Here is a 25013-nt window from a genome sequence, read left to right as displayed (position 1 = left end):
CAGACCTTTTCTTTCCTTGGACCACATAAGAATTTGTCATCCGATTGAATCTTCTTGTTCCTGGATGCTCCATAGGAATCCATCACTATTCCTTTCCTCTACTGGGAAAGGTTCATTCCGAGTCACAAAGAGCAATCTTTATTTTTATTTTTTATTTTATATATATATATATATTATTCATTTTTCTTTCGTTATGGTAATGCAATGCAAGAGTCAAATTGTTTTTTATGATGAAAAGAGCTTTTTTTAAAACTTTTTATTTTTCTATCGTCAACCCTTTTTCCCTTCTCAGAGTATGAACTTTGAAAATTCTTTTTATAAGCCTTCATAGGATTTCTAAACGTCTTAGTTACAAAGGCAAAATCATCAATAGTTAGAATATTCTCAATGGATATCTTAAGCTTGCTTATTTCGTTCTTAGAATCTTCATATGTTGCACTTTATGACTTCTGAGAACTAAGTAGAGACATCTTATATGTTTATTGGAAGCCCACAAATTTTTAAGTCTTACAATTAATTAGGGCCTTACTTTCCGTGGAAGTCCTTTCCCTTGACTTTTTTTTTTCTTTTTTTTTAATTTACTTATTTATTTATTTTTATCAAAGTTGAGGAACTAATACCACACCATGTAAGTACAAATGATTTTCTTTAAGGACCTTTCCTTTCAAAATCTGGAAAATAAAATTTGATTCCACAAAATATCATTCGATTCCACCAATTCCTAGAGTTTATGGAGACTAGTAATATTGGGATCTAAAATACCTTCAATAACTTATATCATATCCATTCAAAATGGTTTTAAGCCCAATTAATTCTAAACAATTATTGGTATTGAAATTACTGTCACTTATCATACAAATTGAGTAAATTTTTTATACCTAAACAAAATACAAGTTGTCACTAGGACATCAACCACTTTCTCTATCTCTTTGGCCATTCAATTTTTAATATTATGTCATCCACTAATTTATCAACAAAAAATGTCAAGTATAAAAGTGACAACAATTGAAGAATGATTACATTAAGACAAAATGCCCTATAATTTACAAGTAGTTTACATGGTCTTTCCAAGAGAAACATATTGGATGCTTAAGGCAAGACATTCAAGGGTAATTATATATATGTGTGTGTGTAATTCAAGATACAACTTTCTTACATATATATATGTGTGTGCAGCTTTGGCAATCTTCAGTGGATATTGAAGAGAGGATCTTGTTCGTCCTGAGGATTTTCGAGAGCCTTGATATGTTTCATAAATGAAGCTGCAGCTTCTCCCCTTTCTTCTAGCTGCCCCAATTTATCAAATACCATGGCCATCAAGTAGAAAGCCTCAGCCGCCAATTCATGATACTAAACAACCACAAGTATTGTCATCCCATTAATGACTACAACGAAATTCTCCATCATAGAACAAATGCATACAGTTACATATATGTACAAGAAGATAATACAAATGGAGAGAGAGAGAGGACATGGCCCCAAGGTATTTTAGAGGTTTTATCTTTTGACAGAGACCAACTACAATTACAAAGGGGTTAACACTTAAACACGTATTCCTTTTCTGCACGATATACCTGTTAGCCCTCAAGAAATAGTTTTGACAGTGAAATATGTGTAACAGAACAATGAAAGCATGCAAGCCCTTGTAAAATCTACTAGATGCAATCAAACGTTTGTTTTATCTATGAGACTAATCAATCTGTGACTCATTGACATGGATTTTCTTGCTTTCTTTTTCCATGTGGAACCAAATCTAATACATCGAATCATCATTGAATGCTCAATTTTTTATGTGATATTTTTAAGTCTGAAATTGATTCTGTCATCCTAGAACATATGATTATTTGAATCCATTTTGGATGGTCCAGGAAGAAATGCAGATTTATTTACATGCAGTGATTTGATAATCAATTCAAAACCCATGTATCCTGATCAGAGTGTAATGAGTTGACAAAAAAAAAGAAGCAATAGCACTAAGGGATTGAATTTTAAAACACTCCATTAGTTTTGAGAGATTTGAAAGCACAAATCTAAAAATATGACACATTCATGCTTTTGTTGTGTATAATTTACCATCCTTCTAAATGGAAAATGTTCTTCCCATCATGTATACAACATTGCTAGGCAGAAAGTGGTGATTGGATGTAAAAACTTTTACATTTAATGCATCTAATCACCACTTACCATATAAGTAGGTAGTAAAAAATGTGATAAAAGTGGTAGAAAGAACAGTATTAATCTTTATGAACATGGATTGTGTTTCCATGGTTTTTGTCCATAATTGTGTAGCAAACACTTGCATTAATTTTTTTAAATCCAGAATGGCTCTTCCAAGATTTTGCAAGAAAATTTGTAAGAAATAAGAAGTCTCTAGCCAAGCAGTGGCAGCTCATCGAGAAGGATGTAACATTAGAAGTTAAAACCACTGCAAAGTTCAAGTTCCTCTTATGTTTCATGGATCATCATAATTAGTTAACAAAGATGAAACTTAAGCTCAGAAGAAAAAACTACTGAATCAAGAAAAAAAGCACATCAACATATCAACTTCCAAATTGTGGCTAAACTAAATAAAGGAGCATATTTGGACAAATCAGATTGTTGGCTGAGGTAAACTTATGGAGCTTGTTATCCACAGGTACTGGAACCAAATTGCTATTCTAAACTAGCAATGAACATGCTATCACATAAATCACATACACAAATGAGTATGAACAAAAATATCTTTAGCTAATACAAATGTGTAAGCATTCTTACTCTCAAACTCAGTTATTAACTTACCTCCAAAACTTCAAGCTCTTCAGTAGCTTGCCTTAAAGGATCCAGCACAACCTCAGAATTTTCAAAAACTGGCATCAATATTCAACAGGCAGAGAGACAACAGATTAGAAGCTTCAATAAAGGAGAAATACAGAATCACAGCACTGGTTATCCGATTGTCATTATCACTTATTTGAATATGAAACCGAAATCCTCTTTTAAGATGTCCATGTATCCTGTGCTCTTTGAACAACAATTTCATGAAACAAAAAACTATTCAAGTCATAGCTTTAGCTTTAGGTTGAAATTAAAAAATAAGAAGTGCATAAGACTTTAGTTTGATATACAATGTAAAATTGCAAATGATACACCAAAACCAGCCAAGTTCAATGGTGTTTCTGAGGCACAATGGCAAAAGCTGTTCCAATGGCCACCAACCTACATTTCAATATCAACCTAAGTGACACTCAATTCCCATGAGTCATTAAGTCCAGTGTGCTGTGAATAAAATCGCTTATAGCAGCAGACAAATAATGAGCTAAAGCCAGCTACTTAAAGATGGATGGCTACCAAATCATAACTGTTGAAAGAGAGAGAGAGAGAGAACCTTAATTCTCATTCATATGATTAACTTCTTACAATAGAGAAATATATATACAAGGTTAGGTTGAACTAACTAGGAAAGAAAGATTGTACACTATAAATACATTATATTCAACACTCCCCCTCAAGCTGGAGCATATATGTCATATGCACCAAGCTTGTTACAAATGTATTTAATCCTAGGACCTCTGAGAGATTTAGTGAAGATGTCTGCTAGTCGATCATTTGAATTAACAAAACTTGTAGCAACATACCCTGATGCGATCTTCTCTCTAATGAAGTAACAGTCAACTTCAATATGCTTGATCCTTTCATGAAAGACTGGATTTGATGCAATATGTAATGCGGCCTGATTGTCAAAGACTAGCTTTATCTGTTCATCCTTTCCGAATCTCAATTCCTGAAGGAGTTGCCTCAACCATATGAGTTCACATGTTGCCAGAGCCATAGCTCGATACTCAGCTTCGGCGCTAGATCTGGCCACTACATCTTGTTTCTTACTCTTCCAGAATATTAAGTTACCTCTAATAAAAACACAATACCCTGAGGTTGAACGCCTATCTGAGGGTGAATCAACCCAGTCTGCATCTGTGTAACCAACAATTTGGGTATGGCCCCTATCTTCATACAACATACCTTGGCCTAGTGTTCCTTTAATACATTGAAGAATGCGGATCACAACATCCTAATAGTTGTTACATGGTGACTGTAGAAATTGACTAACCACACTCACAGGAAAAGAGATGTCTGATTGAGTGATAGTGAGGTAGTTCAGTTTGCCTACAAGTCGTCGATATCTCCCAAGATCTCTTAGAGGCTCCCCCTGTCCTGGTACAAGTTTGACATTTGGATCCATAGGAGTGTCAACAGGTTTACATTCTAACATACTTGTTTCTTCCAAGATGTCTAAGGCATACTTCCTTTGTGACATAACCACACCTGAACTGGATTAAGCTATTTCAAGTCCCAGAAAGTACTTGAGTTTGCCCAAGTGTTTGGTTTGAAAGTGGTTGAAAAGGTGTTGCTTTAGTCTTTGGATACCCTCCCGATTACTGCCTGTAATGACAATATCATTCACATAAACTACCAAATAGATGCAATGGCTCGAAGAGTTATGATGATAGAAAACTGAATGATCTGTTTCACTCCAAAGCATTCCATACTCTAGAACAATTGAACTAAAATGCCTAAACCATGCCCGAGGAGACTGTTTCAAGCCATATAGAGAGCGGCGTAACTTGCACACTAAACCAAACTCCCCCTGAGCAACAAAACCAAGTGGTTGCTCCATATACACTTCCTCGAGAAGTTCACCATGAAGGGAAGCATTCTTAATATCCAACTGATAAAGAGGCCAATGACACAGCTGCCATGGAGAGAAATAAGCGAACAGAAGCAATCTTGGCAACAGGAGAGGTGTCACCATAGTCACAACCATAAATCTGAGTATAACCTTTAACAACCAAGTGAGCCTTAAGGCGATCAACCTAACCATCAAGACAAACTTTAACAGTGTAAACCCAACGACATCCAACTGTAGATTTATCAGGAGGTAAAGAAACAAGATCCCATGTGCCATCGGAGTGCAGAACGGCCATTTCATCAACCATTGCCCGTCGCCACCCAGGATGAGAAAGTGCCGCACTAGTGCTCTTAGGAAGAGAAACAGAGGATAAAGTAGAGACAAAGGCAGATTAGGATGAAGATAATCGATGGTAGCTCAAAAAATTATAAATAGGATGAGGATTACGAGTAGATTGATTACCTTTCCGAAGAGCAATAGGCAAATGGTTAGTAGATGACAAGGCCGGGGTAGGAGAAATTGGTGGGACAGGAGATGAGTCATCAGGTACTTCAGCTAAAGAGAGAGGAGGAGCAACAACACGATGTCGACGATAATAAACCTGAAGAGGACGAGAGAGCGCATCTGAAGGGAGGGATATATAGGGAAGTGGCAATACTTTAGAAATGGGAAGAGATTCAAAGGATGAGAAGAATGGAGAATCCTCAAAGAAGGTGACATCAGCGGAGAGAAAATAACGATGAGTGTCAGGGGAATAACAACGATAGCCCTTCTGAAATCGAGAGTATCCCAAGAAGATGCATTTCGTAGCCTTGGCGGAGAGCTTGTCCTATCCAGGTGTGAGAGTATGAACAAAACAAGTACAGTCAAAGAAACGAGGAGGAAGGAAATAAAGAGGTTGGGTAGGACAAATGAGGGAATCAAGGATTTGGTCATGTAATATAGATGAGGGCATACGATTAATCAAGTAATAGGCTGTAAGAACAACACCCCCCCAAAAACGAAAAGGAACATGACTATGGAGAAGGAGGGTACGAGTTGTCTCAACAAGATGTCGATTTTTACGTTCAGCACCCCCATTTTGTCAAGTATGAGCACAAGATGACTGATGGAAGATCCCATGTTGGGACATAAAAGAAGTAAAGGGTGTAGAAAAATATTCCCGAGCATTGTCACTGCGTAACACTCGAATAGAAACATTGAATTGTGTTTGGATTTCAGCATAAAATTTTTGGAAAATAGAGAATAACTCAACTCGATTTTTCGTTAAAAATAACTGAAGAATTTCTGAATTCCTTTATTAATTTATTCGGTACACACCATACATATATATATATACACAAATGACTGAATAAGAAAATATATATCTAGCTTGATTCTCTCCTAAAAAATAGGAAACCGAATCCTAAGGAAATATCCTAAATGATTTCTCCTTTTTTATTCCTAAAATACTTTCCTAAATTAAAACTCTAACTTTGAATGCCAAATTTCAACACTCCCCCTCAAGTTAGAGAATATATATCATATAATCCTAGCTTGCAAGTTAAGTCTTCGAAGTTAGGCCTAGGTAAAGCTTTGGTGAGGATGTCTGCGGTTTGGTGCTTGGTAGGAACGAAGTTCAATTTAACCGTCTCACTAGTCACCTTCTCTGTGATGAAGTGTCTGTCAATCTCAACGTGCTTGGTCCTATCATGATGCATGGGGGGTTCTTTACTATGCTTATAGCTGCCTGATTATCACACATCATCAGAATCGGAGATGAACTCGTTTGTCCCAGTTCACTAAGAACCCTTTTTATCCAAATCCCTTCACAGATTCCCTGTGCAAGAGCTCTGTACTCAGCTTCTGCACTACTTCTGGCTACAACTGATTGTTTCTTACTCCTCCAGGTAACAAGATTTCCCCAGACAAAAGAACAGTATCCAGAAGTGGACCGCCTGTCAATGATGTTTCCTGCCCAATCCGCATCTGAGTATACTTCAGTATCACGATTCTCTGTCTTTCTGAAGAATAGACCTTTCCCTGGTGTCATTTTTAAATATCTAAGAATCTTGTAGACTGCTTCCATGTGTTTCTCAGTGGGGCTGTGCATGAATTGACTTACAACACTCACTGCAAAACCAATATCTGGCCGAGTGTGTGAGAGATAAATCAAGCGCCCGACGAGTCGCTGATATCTCCCTCTGTCTACCGGTGTACTCTCTTTCTCGATACCAAGTTTCTTCTGACTATCCATAGGAGTATCAATTGGTTTGCATCCAAGCATACCGGTCTCCTTAAGAAGGTCGAGTATGTATTTTCTTTGAGAGACTACAATTCCCTTGATCTAGCCACTTCCATACCAAGGAAATATTTCAAATTTCCAAGGTCTTTAATTTCAAACTCTTCTGACAAATACTTCTTCAAATTCTGTAATTCCTCCATATCATTCCCAGATAGAATAATATCATCGACATACACTATCAATATGGCCATTTTCCCAGCATGAGACTTCTTGACAAATAGAGTATGATCAGTCTGACCTTGTTTGTAGCCCAACTTCAAGACTGCCTTTGTGAATCTATCAAACCAGGCTCGGGGAGATTGTTTAAGGCCGTAAAAGGATTTTTGGAGTTTGCAAACCTAATTCTTTGTCATACTTCCTTCGAAACCAGGTGGTATTTCCATGTAGACTTCCTCTTCTAGGTCACCATTTAGAAACGCATTTTTTATGTCCAATTGTTGCAAGTACCAATCTTGATTGACAGCCAATGAGAGAAGAATCCTGATAGTGTTCAGTTTTGCAACAGGAGCAAAAGTCTCCTGATAGTCTATCCCATAGGATTGTGTAAACCCTCTAGCTACCAAACGAGTCTTGAATCTCTCGACTGATCCATCTGCTTTGTATTTTATGGTGAAAATCCACTTGCACCCTACGGGCCTCTTCCCAACCGGCAAATCTGTGATAGTCCATGTCCCATTCTTCTCAAGTGCATCAATCTCATCTTGTACTGCCTTCTTCCTTTCTAAAATTTTTAATGCCTCTTGTATTGTGTTGGGAACCTGAGTATCATCAAGAGAAGTAGCAAATGCTCTGTAAGATGGTGATAGCCCTTCATACGTAACATAATTCCCAATTGGATGATTTGTACATCTCCTAACACCCTTCCTCAATGCAATCGGCAGAGTAGAATCATAAATGCTGGGAATTGACACCTCTCCAACCCTATCCTCACCTATGTTCTATTCAGGTAAACTTGAAATGGAGTCAATATATTGGCCACATGTTGGCTGTGATCCGTGCTCTAATTCCTGTATTTTCCTCCTCCTGATGTATACTTGTAAGTTCTCATTAGCAAGTTGTGGGGCTATAGGTTGAATAGGCGTGGGAGACTGGATGGTCACGGGAGAAGGAACATTTGTGGGTTGGGCTGGCTGGACTGATGACGCCATGGGTGTGGACAACTCAGTGGGCGTGGATTGGGAAGGATTTGGTGACTCTAAGTGAGAAAAAGGTACAGCCTCAAGAAGAGACTCCCAAATTTGATGTTCATTCATGCTCTCCCCCTGAACATGAGATTTGGGATAGAAGAAGACATGTTCAAAGAAAGAGACGTCCATGGTGGTGTAAAATCTTTTGTTGGTTGGAGAATAGCATTTGTACCCTTTTTGGGTTGGAGAATACCCTAGGAAAATGCACGTATTGGCTCGAGGAGCAAATTTGCTACGATTTTGAGGATATACATGAACGAATGTCGTGCAACCAAATACTTTGAGTGGTAAATCAGAAGAGGCTGCACGGGTGTGAGGGAATTTTTTTAAGAGAAGTTGACGTGGGGATTGAAAGGTAAGCACTCTAGATGGTATACGGTTAATCAAATAGGTAGTTGTGAGAATGGCTTCCCCCCAGAAATAGTTTGGAACATTAGAGGAAAACATAAGGCACCGGGCAACCTCCAAAAGATGTCTATTCTTGCGTTCAACCACCCCATTTTGTTGTGGGGTGTCAACGCAAGAACTTATATGGATAATGCCGTGATTTTGAAGATAGGTACTGAGACTACTAGTAAAGTATTCCTTTGCATTATCTGACTTGAGGACCTGAATTTTGGAATTGAATTGATTTTGAACCATAAGATTGAAGGTTTGAAAAATGTGCCCGACCTCTGACTTTTCTTTCATAAGGAAAACACATGTTACCCGTGTATGATCATCAACGAATGTCACAAACCATCGAGTGCTAGAAATATTTTTTATCCGTGAGGGACCCCACACATCACTATGTACTAAAGAGAAAACAGTCGAAGGTTTGTATGGGATTTGAGGATATACTGTTCGAATATGCTTTGCAAACTGACAAATTTCACAGTGATAAGATGCTGGATTTTTATTGATAAATAATTTGGGAAACAATTTTGCAAGGTAAACAAAGCTAGGATGACCAAGGCGATAGTGTAATATTATAATCTCACTATCTTTATTGACCTTAGAATTTGACACAGAATTGAAAGACTCTAATAGACTCTGAGATTGTACGCAACTTGCTTGAGAGACTTGGTTTGAGAATCGGCCACATGAGATGAGGTAGAGCCCGGAACACAGTTCAGCACTGCCAATCATCTTCCCCGATTTCAAGTCCTGAAAAACACACGAGTTTGGATAAAATTTAGTAACACATTGGAGATCACGGGCCAATTTGCCAATGGACAAAAGATTACAATCCAAGTTTGGAACATGGAGGACAGAGTCAAGATATAAGTCTTTAGTAAGTTTTATAGAACCTGTCCCGGCAATTTTTGACTTTGAACCATCAACAATATGGACGGATGAATGACCATTACTTGGCTTGTAATTTTGAAGAATGGCACCATCTCCTGTCATGTGATCAGAAGCACCTGTGTCCACTATCCACGGCTTCATTTCTTCTCGATTAGCAGTAAAGGTTGTCCCGATAGTACTGCCACTGCCAACTTGGCTTAATAGTTTCTATAGCATCTCAATCTGCTCTTTGTTGAATGGACTCGGCTCAGGAACAGTTGTGCTCTCAGAGTTGGCAGCCACGTGTGCTCTGCCATCTCTGTCAAACCGTGGCTTTGGTTTCCAATCAGCCGGTTTGCCATAAAGCTTCCAACAAGCCTCCTTATGATGGCCTAGTTTCTTACAATAATCACACCAAGGCCTATCCCGTTTCTGACAATCTCCACCACTACTATTAAATGACCGAGCAGCAAGGGCAGAGGCATCCAATGTTGGGGCAGGTTGCTCTTTGGATCCCATCATCACTTTCTTTCTACTTTCTTCACGCCTAACCTCTGAAAAAGCCTCCCTGAGACTTGGCAGGGGTTTAATGCCCATGATTCAGCCTCTAACATCATCCAATTCCCTGTTTAGTCCTAGGAAAAACTTGAACAGTCTCTTTTGTTCCACAATCTGCCTGTATGTTGCTGCATCATCCGAACATTTCCATGAGTGAGTCTCGAATAAGTCAAGTTGCTGCCAATACCTTATGAGTGTGTTGTAATACTAAGTAACTGACTGCTCTCCTTGGCGGAAGTCATGTAGGGCTAATTCAACCTGAAAAGTTCTGAAGTATTTTCAGAACTTGAGTAAGTTTCTTTGGCTGCATCCCATATGTCCTTTGCAGTCCCAAACAGCAAGAAATTTTCACATTTGTCATTGTTCATGGAATTGATAAGCCATGACATGATCATGTTGTTTTCAATCTTCCACTTCCTGAAACCCGGTTCTGTAGTTTTTGGCATGGCTGCTTCTCCAGTGAGGTACTCATCCTTTCCTTTACCGCAAATGAACAGCAACACAGATTGTGACCACTGTAAATAGTTATGGTCATTTAATTTGTGTCCTGTGATGAGAATAGGAGACGAATCACTGCCACCAAGGTTTGGAATTTCAGAACTGCCCCCTGATTCTGGTGCTGTGACGCTGGATACTTGTGATGATGTCATTCCGTATTTTGCCATGGAGATGAGGAAGACAACCGAATATGGTTGCTGGAAATAGGGAAGAGAAGAAAACCAGAGATACCGGCCTAAGAACAGGGACTGATGGCCGAAATGAGAGATGGCCAGAGAGAGAGATGGTCGGATTGAGAGATGGCCAAAGAGACTTGGCCGGAATGAGTGATGGCCAGAGAGAAAGATGGTCGGATTGAGAGATGGCCAGAGAGGTTTGGTTGGAATGAATGATGGCCTGAATAAGAGGCGGCCAGAAGGGACTAGGGTTTCAGAAAACTGGCTCTGATACCATGAAGAATTTCTGAATTCCTTTATTAATTTATTCGATACACACCATACATATATATATACACAAATGACTGAATAAGAAAATATCTATCTAGCTTGATTCTCTCCTAAAAAATAGGAAACCGAATCCTAAGGAAATATCCTAAATGATCTCTCCTTTTTTATTCCTAAAATACTTTTCTAAATTAAAACCCTAACTTTGAATGCCAAATTTCAACAATAACCAAGTACATCTTGAATAGTCATCAATGAAAGTGACAAAATACTGAAATCCTAAAGTAGACACGGTCCGACACGGACCCCAAACATTAGTGTGAACAAGTTCAAAATGAGACTTTGCCTGATTATTTAAACGCTTTGGGAACGAGATACGAGTGTGTTTCCTAAGCTGACACGACTCACACGCAAGTGACGATAAAGTGGAAAAACGAGGGACCATCTTCTGGAACTTGGAGAGACTAGGATGACCCAGACGACTGTGAATGAGAATAGGAGCATTGGTGGAAATGCAAGTTGCAGGAGATGAAGGTGATGTGAGGTGGTAGAGGCCTTGAGACTCACGCCCTATGCCAATTGTCTTCCCCATACTCCGGTCCTGCAAGATCACAAATTTATCAGAAAAAGTGATAGAACAGTTAAAGAGTGCGAGTTATTTTGCTAATGGAAATAAGATTAAAAGGACACTCAGGGGCATAAAGGACAGAATAGAGAGGTAGGGAAGGGAGAGGATGAGCCAAACCAATACCTTTAGCCATAGTTTGGGAACCATTAGCTAAAGTAACAGTAGGTAAGACAAAGGTAGTAGTGATAGAGAAGAAAATGTGTTTATTACCAGAGATATGATCAGATGCTCCAAAATCTAGAATCCATGGGCCAAGAAAAGGAGATTGAGTAAAACAAACAAAGACATTACCGGTCTAGGCAACAGAAGCCGATGTGGCTACCTGATATCGAAGATAGGCATCATAATCACTACCAGTAAGGGTGATACTCTGAGATGTGGAGCTCGCAGCAGAGTCAGGTCGAGATAGCAAGGATCATATGACTGAGCAATGTGGGCGGTGCGAGAAGGCCATCCATGTAACTGATAGCAACAATCCCAAGTGTGACCAAGCTTATTACAATAGGTGCACTGAGGACGTTGTCCTCAACCCCGATTGCCACTACATCCTCCTCGAGAGTTAGTCTGAGAGGCTAACACAGATGAATCTGAAGGACCATCAGTCGACAAGGTCTAAGTAGAGGAGAGGCGTAAGAGACGAGCGAACACATCATCCAATGATGGTACTGATGGACTAGCAAGAATCTGATCTCGAACAGACTTAAGATCTGGACGAAGGCCAATAAGAGTTAACACCATAAAGAACTTGTCAGTCTGTATTTGTTGAGCTTCAGCGCCATTAGTGAAGGGCATCAAAGTTAAGAACTCCTCCTTAAGAGACGCAATCCGGCCAATATAAGTAGACAGATCCATGTCCTGCTGTCTCACATGAACAATATCATAAACCACCTTATAAAATCGTTGAATATCATTCGTGTATAATCCTTTAGCCCGAGTCCAAAATTTAAAGCAGGTTTTGTAAGCACGAAGATGATGTAAAATTTTGGGATCAACAGATTGCCATAATAAGTTGCATAATTATGCATCGATTTTCTTCCATTGCACTTTGTCAACATCAGGTATAGCATCATCAAGTGTAACAAGATGATCCTCATAACCTTGTCCCATAAACCAGAGTCCCAGGGACGCTGACCAGGAGAGATAATTCTCACTACCAATCAATTTTTTCGATGTGATAGTAGGAAATCCAGAGATGACGGATGTAAAAATAGGATTTTTAGTCGCCATATCCACTTCACCTGAGATTGAATCACGTTTGGATCGAAGCGAGCCCTAAAGGGAGGTCGAATCACAGCTGTGGAAGAAGAACCTGGTATGTCGGGACCCAAACAAAGGAGAAAAGTGACTAGAGATGAAGAAGAGACCTTCCTAAGGCACACACAAGTCTTGGCCAAGGAAGGGAGCTGCCGTCGGAGGCCGGAGGAGGCTGAAAGAAAACTCGCGGAGATTGAAATGCCAAAAAAATGGAAAAGCAAGGTTCGAAGAGGACTGACAGAGGCTTAGAAATGCAAGACGGCGTATGACGAGCCTGCTGGAAGAAGCTTGGCACCGGAAAGTGGGTCATGCGCCCTCACGAGCCGACGCGTGGGATTCACGCCGCCGGAGAAAAATGGCACATGGGTGGGTTTTTGGCAACAGTGCGTTGAGAAAAGTTGTAGATCTCCTCTTTGCACTCCTGATGATGTGATCGGTGTAGGAAAATATTGTCAGGAAAAAAGTCGTCAGAAAAAAGTCGTCGAAAAAAAAGTTGCCGAAAAATATCGTCGAAAAAATGTTGACAGTGATGAGGGTTGTCTGACCACGATATGGCTAACCGGAAAGCTTTGGGATATGGAAAAGGTGACCGAAATGAAACACGATCACTGGACGGATTCTCGGAATTAATTACACGGGTAAACCAGAAAGAATAAAGTTTTCTCCCTTGGCTCTAATACCATGTTAAAAAAGAGAGAGAAAACCTTAATTCTCATTCATATATTGTTAACTTCTTACAATAGAGAAATATATATACAAGGCTAGGTTTAACTAACTACCACCTATATTAAGAAGGAAAGAAAAATTGTACACTATAAATACATTATATTCAACAGATATTGAGTAAACAAACAAAATGTATACATTAATGTTTCAATAGAAATGTTGAAGTGAAGGGACAACAATAAAAGAGTAAAAGAAAAAGTCAAGTAGGATCAGCATAGAAGGGCAAGAAAGAAGCTTGAAGGACGAAGGCATAAAGCCATTGAGAAAAAAAAAAAAGATTCCTAATGAGCCTAGTGCTCTAATACCATGTGAAGAAATCAGAATATTTCATCTCTCCAAAGTGTTACAACCCCAAGCAATATATAGTACATTTAGTAGTTTACAAGCGCACGATTCTAGGCTAGAAAATAAAAGTAGATTCTATCCTATCTAGAATATTAAATCCCTATAATTCAAGGTTTATTTCTATCCTAATTTGAATCCCTAAAAATTAGGGATTATTTCACCACTAAAATAGCTTAATCTAGGTTAATAATATATATAATTACACGTAATGCCCTATTATGTGAAATCAGGTTTTTCACAATATCTAATTTGACAATTATTTTTTCCTGAAGTTCTATTAAAAGCTCTTCTAAGGGAGAGACATGCACTTTCTTAAAGGTGGTGTATAATTAAGTTGGAAATGAATGGCATGATCTATGAAAATATGAAGAGGGAGGTAACTAAATTGTGACAAAATGTCTACTTTTTCACATCTCTCAACATGTTAATTGCCAAGGAGTTCATTTGAGTTACTTTTATCATCATTTTACAATATTAGAGTGCAATTTGTCAAGGAAGGGGCAGAAATCCTTAAGATTTGACCAGGAGCTGAAGAAACTGAAGTGTTCAATGAATTATTGTGGGTCAGGAAGGGGCACGTGGGGGAACCAACCTAATTTAGATGAAGCTTTGAATTTGTTGTGGAATGTAAGGGGGGCAAATGATTGTGAAAAGAGAAAGATGATAAAGGTTGTTATTAAATCTCAAAAGGAAAATTTAGTTTGACTACAGGAAACCAAAATCTAAGAGATGACCAATCGGATTGTGCAAAGTCATAGGGTGGGGAGATGTTTAGAATGGGGGGGTTGTGAACTCGAGGGAAGCAGCAGGCAGGTGGGCGGGCGAGGGGGATGGTGGTTGTGGTGTTTTTGGACAACAGGGTGTTACAACTGTTGGAGCTGGAAGTGGAGAATTTTTAGTTTCTTGTTGTTTTAAGAATTGTGAGGGCGGCTTTTGTTGGAGTTTTACACGGGTTTATAGACCCACGTTGAAATTTGATAGGGAAGGTGTTGGCAGATCGGAGGGTTGGCCGCGTCCATCAACTCCCCTTGTGTTCGCCGTGGGCGCTTGGTATGCACTATAAGGCTAAGGTATGTGTCTTTCCTAACAGCAATTGCTTTTAGGAGAGTTGGTATCGCCTAAGGTCCTACAAGTGGTATCAGAGCCGAGGTCACAGGTTCGAACCCCAGGGGTGTCGCTGGGGAGGAGATTGTTGGCAGATCGAAGGTTTGGCCATGTCCATCAACTCCCCTTGTGTTCGTCGTGGGCGCTTGGGTGAATGCACTATAAGGCTAGGGTATGCGTCTTTCCTAACAGCAATTACTTTTAGGAGAGTTGGTAGTGCCTGAGGTCCTACAGAAGGTTTTTGGAGTGAGTTAGAGACCATCAAAGGAATGTGGAGTGACCCCTGGTGTGTGGCAAGTGATTTCAACATGATTAGATTCCCCTTGAAGCATAATAGAGGAGGCAAATTACCCTCAACCATGAAGAGATTTTCAGAGGTGATTGAGGATTTAGAATTGAGGGACTTGCATCTTCAAGGAGGTCTTTTCACTTAGAGCGGCATCTTAAATAATCGAAGATAAGGTGCGGTTATTGGAATCAAAGATAGGGTGCGGTTATTGGAATCGAAGGATGGCAATTTCACGATAAAGTCTCTTTACAAAGCCTTATAGCTGGACTCATTAGTTTTTTCCCCAATGAAGATAATCTGGAACTCTTGTGTGCAGCCAAAAGTAAGCTTCCTTGCTTGAGAAGCTTTGCAAGAAAAAGTTCTAACTTTGGACCAAATTCAGAAGAGGGGTTGGGCTATAACAAATAGATGTTATTTTTTGCTAAGCGCATGAGGAATCCATTAGCCATCTTCTCCTCCATTACGAAAAGACGAGATGTGTGGAAGTTGTTCTTTACTTTGTTTGGAGTGTTTTGGGTGTTTCCTTCCTCAGTTAGGGAATCTTGGGTTAGAATGGGTCTTTCGTGGGTAAAAAGCATAGAACAGTTTGGAAAGCGGGTTCTTTATGCTTATTTTGGTCAGTTTGGAAGGCAAGGAATAGAATTGTCTTTAAAGACGGTGTGTTGTCCATCCAAAGGCCAAAAGCTTCTTTTGTTTACTTACTTTGGTTGGAGACTAAATTGTTTATAAAAGTTGGTCCTTCGACGTTAATTGATTTCATTGATTGGGTGGGTTCCCGTTGAGGGAGGGGTTGTTTTTTGTAAGTCTTGTTGGACAGTTTTTTGTTTCAGCTGTAAGGGGTTGAATGTCTCTTTCCTGTACATCTTGGGCTACTAATTTAGTGCCTCTTTGTAATATAATACTTATCAAAAAAAATCATTAGAGTGCAATTGGTCTCTCAGTTTTCTGAAGCATAATGTCAATGGCTTTTCCTTCAGCAATTTGGGACAGGTAAGCATTAGCAAACTCACACTCATATGGGTGTGTGATTATTTGATCTTTAGTGACACTGCTTTCCGTACTTGAGGGTCTCAGCATCTCAAGAGATTTGAATGTCACCAATTTACTGGTTAGGGGAGATTCATAGGGAGCTGGTCTTCGAGATTCAACCATTTTATGCAGAGGATAGTGGATCTTGGTGGGGAATTTGCATGCTCCTTCCCATGAAAGCTTAAATTGGCAAATCAGGAAGCCTTTAGGTTGGCCAAGAGGGGAGCCAGTTCTGTAGATGACTTTATTGGAGATCTTATGCACACTTGAGCAGGATGACCCAAAGGTTGTCCATTGCTAGGATTTGTGGATTCTACTTGAGTTTTGGCATTTCCTACTTCCAGGATTGGTGTGTTCTACTTGAGTTTTGGCCTTTCCTACTGCTAGGACTTGCCTGCTCTACTTGAGTTTTGGTATTTTCCACAGCCAGGTATATATATTCCTTCTAGGAAGGATTTCTCACCCTATGTTATTTTGTAAAAGTTCTTCCTTTTATCTATACAATGTAAGCACAGGTGCTTATCAAAACAATATGTCAAAGACTATAAAAAGTTAAATTAACCTTAAAAGCAATGAGTAAAACTAACAGAACATAATCAAAGATCACCTTCCATATATCTCCCATGCAGTGGCCCAGAGAAAGTATGAAGAACCCAATAATTGCAATACAGATCCAGGAATTGAATTTGGCTGTGCACAGAAATTGAAAGCATTGGAATTGGCTCCAGATGCATTCTCTAGAGACAAAACTAATGAGCCCATTGGTTTTTGTAAATTCTTAAGCCATGCTGTACTGAAGGCACCATCAGTTATCATTATAGAACTGTCAGTGCCGAATTCACTAATCAAATGAGAACTCAGCCGCAGTTCCTATAACAATACAACAAAAAGCACTGATAGTTAAACATCAAATTTATGAGGATGCATGTTGAACAATATGAATAGTAAAAGCTCTTCACAAGAGATTTCACATTACCTTGCAAACATTAACTGGGCATGTCTTAAGCTTCATGGAAGCTTTGGGACCAAATGACAGCAACGGTCTTTGCACATGCTGCACAAGGTTATACAATAAATTAATTTTTCTTAATAATAATTTCAACCTTTTCCAAGGAAAAATTATGATATTCTCACAATGTTACAAACAAAAGACAAAAGAAACTTTACTTCAGTATTGTGTTTTCATATTAGACTTTTTTTTTTTTTTGTATAGGCAATGAACTAAAGGCACATTACAGAAGGGGACGCAATACTAGCACACAGGAGGTATACAAGGCACACCAAATCAAAGAAAGATAAAAACAAACAAAGACACCACCTACTAATATTTCCATATCAGAGTTGATAATATTAATGCTGCATTAATGCCTAAGCTGCAGCAATAGTTCATACCATTTGAAATAGACCTATTTTCCTCAAGATCAGAATTGCATGCCATATAACAGAATGACTGCAGTCACCAGGAAAAGAAATAATAATAGGGGTTCATAAAAAGAACAAAAAGTTTACAGTAATTCATATTCTTACTGTTAAATCAAATTTAGCCATTGCAAGACGATTTGAAGCCATTAATCATTTTAACTTTAAACTATCTGCTCTCTTCAAAGACCTTCTCAGAAGCACAAACAACTGTTGCTTTATGGACAATGAAGTTCCTATACTGGTCACATGTCCATATGATGATCCAAGTATCCCAGTTGTGTTTGAGATGCCAATTGCAGACAGTAGGTTGCAGATAGCTGCTAAAGTGTAGGCAAGACAAGTATCATTACTTTGCTGCACAAAGAAAATACCTCTAAGGCTTTACTTCAAAATCAGAAAAAATAACAAATAAACACCAATTAAAAGGTTAAAATATATTAACCTCTTAATAAAACATAGAAAAAATCAAGAGGCTTCTTTAAACAAGTCAATGAGATAATAACATGTATGGTTCAAGATAAATATTTTTCCTTTTTTTCTTTTTTTCTGGAACAGAAAAACCATCTTTGTTTATAATAAAAAGATAAATATAACAAGGACAAGCAATCCTTTAAGGATGTACAAAAAATGTTATGAAGTAACCAAGTGTCAAGCTCCACAAGGGGTAAGAAATACAAAGAAGATAAATATAGCCCACTCAAGGGAAAAGAAAGTCTCCAACAAAGGAGGTCAAATGCTTAGCTCCTTGTTTGGCTAACTGACCTACAACTTGGTTGCCTGAACGGGGAACCCAAGAGAGGGGGCAACCCAGCTAGTTGACAACATATATGAAATTTACACAAACAGCCAAGTTGTAATGTTTGAGATGGGACATAGGGGTTTTGATTACCAAGGACAATACACTTAATATTCTTCCTTTTTTTTTTTCTTTTTTTTTTTTTTTTGTTTGAGAAGAGAACTGCTCCTTTTTAATATTAAAGAAATGACTGGGGAGAAAGGCATCCCTCCTTGAGAAGCTAGAACACAACAGGTCAAAGACAAAATTACATCCAACCTCAAAACAAAACAAAAGGTCAGGAAGGGTAAAACTCAAGCTTGAACCAGCCCATCTTTTGGCCAAACCATCCACCTTTATATTGCCCCAACTATGAATCAATTGGAAATTCACATGCATGGAGATGGCCTGTCTTCAAACACGAGCATACCTCCAACACTACCTCATGCTTTTGCACCAATAAAAAATGGAACAAAAGTAAAGTAACCAGAAGATTACTAGAATGAACAATCTGATTTTTTCCAGGGAATAAGTGACTGGAATGGCTTCAACACATTAAAATATGTTAGATTTTCACAGGCATTATTGTTGAAAACAACTAGTGAAAGTTAATCCTAGACTTTCATTAAGGCCTCAAAGAGCCCACTCCTTAGGAAGTTGACATTTGATGATGACAGGAGATTCAGCAGTAGCCACTGTTGTTACAGGCAAAGAGATGTCTGAAGGAACATCCATTGGCTGAAGAGGATTCCTACATTTGCACTTGCAGAACTTTGAATGACTCAACAGCAACGTTGAATCGTCATATTAGTTGAAGTACATTATATCATCAAGTTGGTCCTCATATTAGTTTAGCTAAAACTCCACAATTTCAACACATAATAAACAAAAAATGGACCAATTTGTTTCCCATTCTAGAGAAAATTTATCTTGCATTACTAGTAATTCAGACATCGCACCCCAATTTTCAGGTTTTGAAGAAACAAAGTAGTCCAATCATCAATCTTCTACTTAATATGAATTTACACGCATGTGATCTATCAGTTTGGCAAAAGGTATTTGTATGCAACTTATAACAGTTTGAAAAGCTTACCTGTTGAGAAACACGAACTGCTTCAGTTAAAACCTGAAAATTGTCAAGCAGAATAAGTGTCAAAAAATACGCAAAATGAGAGGATAATAGACTTGAAAGAAATGTGGTCAAAATTAGTGGAGTAAAAGAGGGAGGGAACAACCCTCCACATGCTTACCTCTAAAGCCTGCTTAGGATGCCCAAAGTGAAAATGCATCATTCCCAAACATAACAAAGCAATCTCATATCTTCCAAAACTATTGCTAGCAGATGAAGTAGGTTGAACAAAATCAAATCCTTCTGCCCCTGCACTTTTGTGCCATCACATCTTAGATTAGTTCGTTTACTACAATAATTTTCCTGGCCAATATTTAACTTTTTTGATAGGCTGCCCAATATTTAGCTTTAATCAAAATATAACTTCTCAAAAATAAAATGATATGGATATAAGATAGAGTGCATACAAAACATAAAATAAAAAATGATAATGATAATTAACTAATTAACTTAATGACCTATTCTTGATGAAATATTAGAAGTTAAAACAATACACTACCATCAATCATTGATTGAAAGGAAGGCCTTGGGTTGGAAAGTAAGCTAAACTCGAAGGTCGAAACAATGAGGAAAAGACAATGACACTTACCATCTGAGAAATGAATCAGCTGATAAATTCCAAACTCTTCGAACACATGAATCAGCTGATAAAATCTCCTAGTGCAACCAACTTGACCTCTCAACAAATGACCATGTAGCTTCCACCATATCTTCTTAATATGTCATTTCTTACCATAAAAAATACACTTCAATTTTCCGTTCTTATAAATGAGCTTGTATGACCAATGTTGTAAAGGTAGGAGGCAGCCTTGAGGAGTTTTGCCCAAATAAGGCGAAGTATAAGCCTCAAGGCGGAACAAGGTGTAAGCCACAACTCAAAACCGAAAAAAGAAAAGAGAAAAAAAAATCTTATTTGGCCAAGTTTTTGAGAACAAACCTCAAAAAGAATTTCAAAGAATAGTTCTCAATTGTTTTTGGAAACAAGATTTAGCTTAGAAACTCAAATATGGAAAACAAACAAAATTTTTCTTAGAAACTCAAATATGGAATACAATATTCTCTAGTTATTCTCCACAAAACACATCAAATTAATCTTCCAAAATCTAACTTTCTTTTATTGCTCCAACAAATAGTCTTCAGCACCACTGTCACTTTGAAATCATCATGTTAATGTCCATCCATCCCTTGCAATGGTTTACTTTCTTTATCTAGCAATGATAAAATAATAATTATATATGACACTAACCACTACTGTTGTCAGCAACTCCTCTATTTCTTCTTCTCTCTCTCTTTCTTTTTCTTCCCCCTCCCCTAAGAGTTAATGGAAGTCAGCTAAGCCCTTATTGTAAAAAGTTTAACCTAAGAACTAAGACTTAAAGAAATATAGATTGAAAGACTACAAAAGCAAACAATCCATTAAAACCTATTGAATATTAAGGCTTAAATTTTTTATGAAATATATATTCCAAAAGTCCACAAAAACCCAAAACTCATTAACAATGAATATTTGAGACCTAAGCATCAATAGTCTCAAGCTTGTATGACCTATCAAAAAAAATAGTCTCAAGCTTGAATACCTCAACAAAATCAAGCTTAAGCCTCAAATTATCGAAGCGTAAACCCCCAAATTTGTCTTAATCCATTACAATGTAGGCCCATCAATCTCGACCTAGTTTAGGCTCATTTTCCCTAAGCCCATTCACCATTGACCCAATTTCAAACCCATTCACTCTTGGCCCCTTGTACACCCATTCACGCTCGGCCCAATTTAGGCCCTCTTGCTCTTAGCTCCAACATTTTTATTTTTATTGGTATTTTTTTATCTTTTTTTTTTTTTTTTTGTATTTTACCTTTATTTTTATCCTCAATGTTGTCTTGAACTTTCAATTTGTATTTTTACATTCAAGAGGGAAAAAAGATGATCAAAAGTTACCATAGTGAAAAATCTCACTATATCTTCCTCAAATATGGAGCAGAGAAGCAAATCACCCATGAACTGGAAATGCAAGCTTTTACATGTTATATTCACATGTAATCTCAATCAAATTTGATGGGTAGTTCAGTAAGTATAACAATAACAAATTAAATGAAGAGCAAAATGTTTGATATTCACCTATAATCAAAGTAGCAGTGAAGATTCTCCAATGAAGCAGGATAATCATTATGATAAAGGTTATTCAAGTAATGCAAGAAGTGAACCTGCATTGATACCAACAGGGAAAATAATGAATTTTAATGTTCATATAATAGCAGTTACACCAATAAGTTTTCATACATAACCAGAAAACAGCATTATCAACTTCAGTATGAGAGGTACTTACCAAAAGGAAAAATAATAATAATAATAATGAGTAAGGTAACTTACACGATGTAATTCTGGTGCCAGTTTCTGAAGCTGCCTTAGAATAGATTCAAAGGCATTTAAAGGAAACGACCTGCTATGCCTGCCACAAAGAAATTACTCAAGATTCTATAATATGATGCAGTCTACAATGCACTCAACTAAACAATCAGAAAAATTGCAAAGACAAAATAAATCAGCAAACAACTAACTTCTCAATTGCATCAGCTTGCTCACATAAGTATCCTTGTATCTGCCAGTTTGTACGTAGGAATATCCCACCATTGGGATCGATACCTCTCAATGTATCTTTCATATGGTGTGCAAATGAACTAGCTTCTCCAGTTTTCTCTCTGTGCTTGAATTTCAGTTCAGCAGAAACCTCAATATCTGCATCCATATGTAGGTTTGCACATTCATACTATTGAAATTACATCATCATGCAAAACATTAAATCCAAAAGCAGAACCAGAAATTTAAAACCAAAAAGCCCTTGAGATCTGGTTCAAGTGACAAGGATTTGGATTGGGTTGGGTTGGGTTGGGTTAGGAAAACATCAACAATTACCCCTTTGATCCTCATGAAAGAAGGAAAAAAGCAGTAGGGATGGTTCCAGGTTCAATTCCATGTAAAGAAAAAAACAATAATAGTAAGAAAAAAATTAAGGAACATATTACCAATCAACCATCAAGAAAGGAATTGAAAACTGAAACTGCAGAGAATGTCCTAAAATACAACCTGATATTAGAAGCTAAAATGGATTGCATTTAGACTTTAAAAAGGTTTTGGCTGTCAGAGAATATTACCAAATAAGCACTAAATGTTGGGAAAACAATATAGAAAAGATTCAATCATGATATTCTATGTTACTAAGCAGCTTATAACATAGTTTCAAAAGACATTTAAGTATTCAACCCTCTAAAACTCACCAAACCATTGATTACCAGGACATTGTAAAACTTGCCTAAAGTGCCACATTTCATATTACTCCCTCATCAAATTCTGGAGAATTCAGGAGAGCACATTTGCATTTTTTTACCATAAAATTGTTACTATATTAAATATTTTTTCCAAGAATCTGCTTTACTGGAAGAATGGTCAAAACAAATATATTTCGATAAAAGAAAAAAAAAATTCCAAATCACCATTTTTTTGGTCTTTGCAGAACACAAGTATAGCATATCATGGGAGTCATATATTCTGAACTGCCAAGAGGTGCAGCCTCTTGCCATTCCATGGGGCTTGTCCTAAGCCTAGAAGCTTCCGATGTTAGTGTTGAAATTCGGCATTCAAAGTTACGGTTTTAATTTAGGAAAGTATTTTAGGAATAAAAAAGGAGAGATCATTTAGGATATATCCTTAGGATTCAGTTTCCTATTTTTTAGGAGAGAATCAAGCTAGATAGATATTTTCTTATTCAGTCATTTGTGTATATATATATGTATGGTGTGTACCGAATAGATCAATAAAGGAGTTCAGAAATTCTTCATGGTATCAGAGCTAGTTTTCTGAAACCCTAATCCCTTCTGGCCGCCTCTTATTCAGACCATCATTCATTCCAGCCAAACCTCTCTGGCCATCTCTCAATCCGGCCATCTCTCTCTCTGGCCATCACTCATTCCGGCCCAGTCTCTCTAGCCATCTCTCAATCCGACCATCTCTCTCTCTGGCCATCTCTCATTCCGGCCATCAGTCCCTGTTCTCAGGTCGGTATCTCTAGTTTTCTTCTCTTCCCTATTTCCAGCAACCATATTCGGTTGTCTTCCTCATCTGCATGACAAAATACGGAATGGCATCATCACAAGTATCCAGCGTCACGGCACCAGAATCAGGGGGCAGTTCTGAAATTCCAAACCTTGGTGGCAGTGATTCGTCTCCTATTCTCATCACAGGACACAAATTAAATGGCCATAACTATTTACAGTGGTCACAATCTGTGTTGCTGTTCATTTGCGGTAAAGGAAAGGATGAGTACCTCACTGCAGAAGCAGTCATGCCAGAAACTACAGAACCGGGTTTCAGGAAGTGGAAGATTGAAAACAACATGATCATGTCATGGCTTATCAATTCCATGAACAATGACATTGGTGAAAATTTCTTGCTGTTTGGGACTGCAAAGGACATATGGGATGCAACCAAAGAAACTTACTCAAGTTCTAAAAATAATTCAGAACTTTTTCAGGTTGAATCAGCCCTACATGACTTCCGCCAAGGAGAGCAGTCAGTTACTCAGTATTACAACACACTCACAAGGTATTGGCAGCAACTTGACTTATTCGAGACTCACTCATGGAAATGTTCGGATGATGCAGCAACATACAGGCAGATTGTGGAACAAAAGAGACTGTTCAAGTTTTTCCTAGGACTAAACAGGGAATTGGATGATGTTAGAGGTCAAATCATGGGCATTAAACCCCTGCCAAGTCTCAGGGAGGCTTTTTCACAGGTTAGGCGTGAAGAAAGTAGAAAGAAAGTGATGATGGGATTCAAAGAGCAACCTGCCCCAACATTGGATGCGTCTGCCCTTGCTGCTCGGTCATTTAATAGTAGTGGTGGAGATCGTCAGAAACGGGATAGGCCTTGGTGTGATTATTGTAAGAAACTAGGCCATTATAAGGAGACTTGCTGGAAGCTTCATGGCAAACCGGCTGATTGGAAACCAAAGCCACGGTTTGACAGAGATGGCAGATGAGAGCACATCTGTTCCCGAGCCGAGTCCATTCAACAAAGAGCAAATGGAGATGCTACAGAAACTATTAAGCCAAGTTGGCAATGGCAGTACTACCGGGACAACCTTCACTGCTAATCGAGGAGGAATGAAGCCGTGGATAGTGGACACAGGTGCTTCTGATCACATGACAGGAGATGCTGCCATTCTTCAAAATTACAAGCCAAGTAATGGTCATTCATCCGTCCATATTACTGATGGTTCAAAGTCAAAAATTGCCGAGACAGGTTCCATAAAACTTACTAAAGAATTGTATCTTGACTGTTCCATAAAACTTACTAAAGAATTGTATCTTGACTGTTCCATAAAACTTACTAAAGAATTGTATCTTGACTATGTCCTCC

The 25013-nt window shown here is 38.2% G+C and overlaps 1 protein-coding gene across 1 annotated transcript; it reads right to left on the bottom strand.

Annotated features, from left to right (window-relative positions):
- Nucleotides 1-908: 908 nt before the first annotated feature.
- On the bottom strand, nt 909-22341 carry LOC117930264 (anaphase-promoting complex subunit 5-like). Its single transcript, XM_034850831.1, has 10 exons — nt 22154-22341; nt 21966-22044; nt 21714-21799; nt 19722-19854; nt 19565-19597; nt 17802-18050; nt 17251-17328; nt 16882-17144; nt 2779-2846; nt 909-1350 (listed from the first exon to the last, which is right to left on the bottom strand). Exons 1-6 carry the CDS (start codon nt 22339-22341, stop codon nt 17847-17849), a joined length of 723 nt encoding a protein of 240 aa, XP_034706722.1. The 3' UTR covers nt 909-1350; nt 2779-2846; nt 16882-17144; nt 17251-17328; nt 17802-17846.
- Nucleotides 22342-25013: the final 2672 nt, after the last annotated feature.

The sequence above is a fragment of the Vitis riparia genome, chromosome 2 (assembly GCF_004353265.1).
Source record: "Vitis riparia cultivar Riparia Gloire de Montpellier isolate 1030 chromosome 2, EGFV_Vit.rip_1.0, whole genome shotgun sequence".
NCBI lineage: Eukaryota > Viridiplantae > Streptophyta > Magnoliopsida > Vitales > Vitaceae > Vitis > Vitis riparia.
The sequence above is the reverse complement of the archived record's forward strand: the minus strand, read 5'-3'. Positions and strand labels throughout refer to the sequence as shown.

Coding starts and splice junctions, on each gene's coding strand:
- LOC117930264 (XM_034850831.1), bottom strand. CDS start 22,341: ATGGATGCAGATATTGAGGTTTCTGCTGAACTGAAATTCAAGCACAGA. Junction 21,800..21,965: donor TGGCACCAGAATTACATCGT/GTAAGTTACCTT, acceptor GTATCAATGCAG/GTTCACTTCTTGCATTACTT. Junction 19,855..21,713: donor CACTGCTACTTTGATTATAG/GTGAATATCAAA, acceptor ATGGCACAAAAG/TGCAGGGGCAGAAGGATTTG.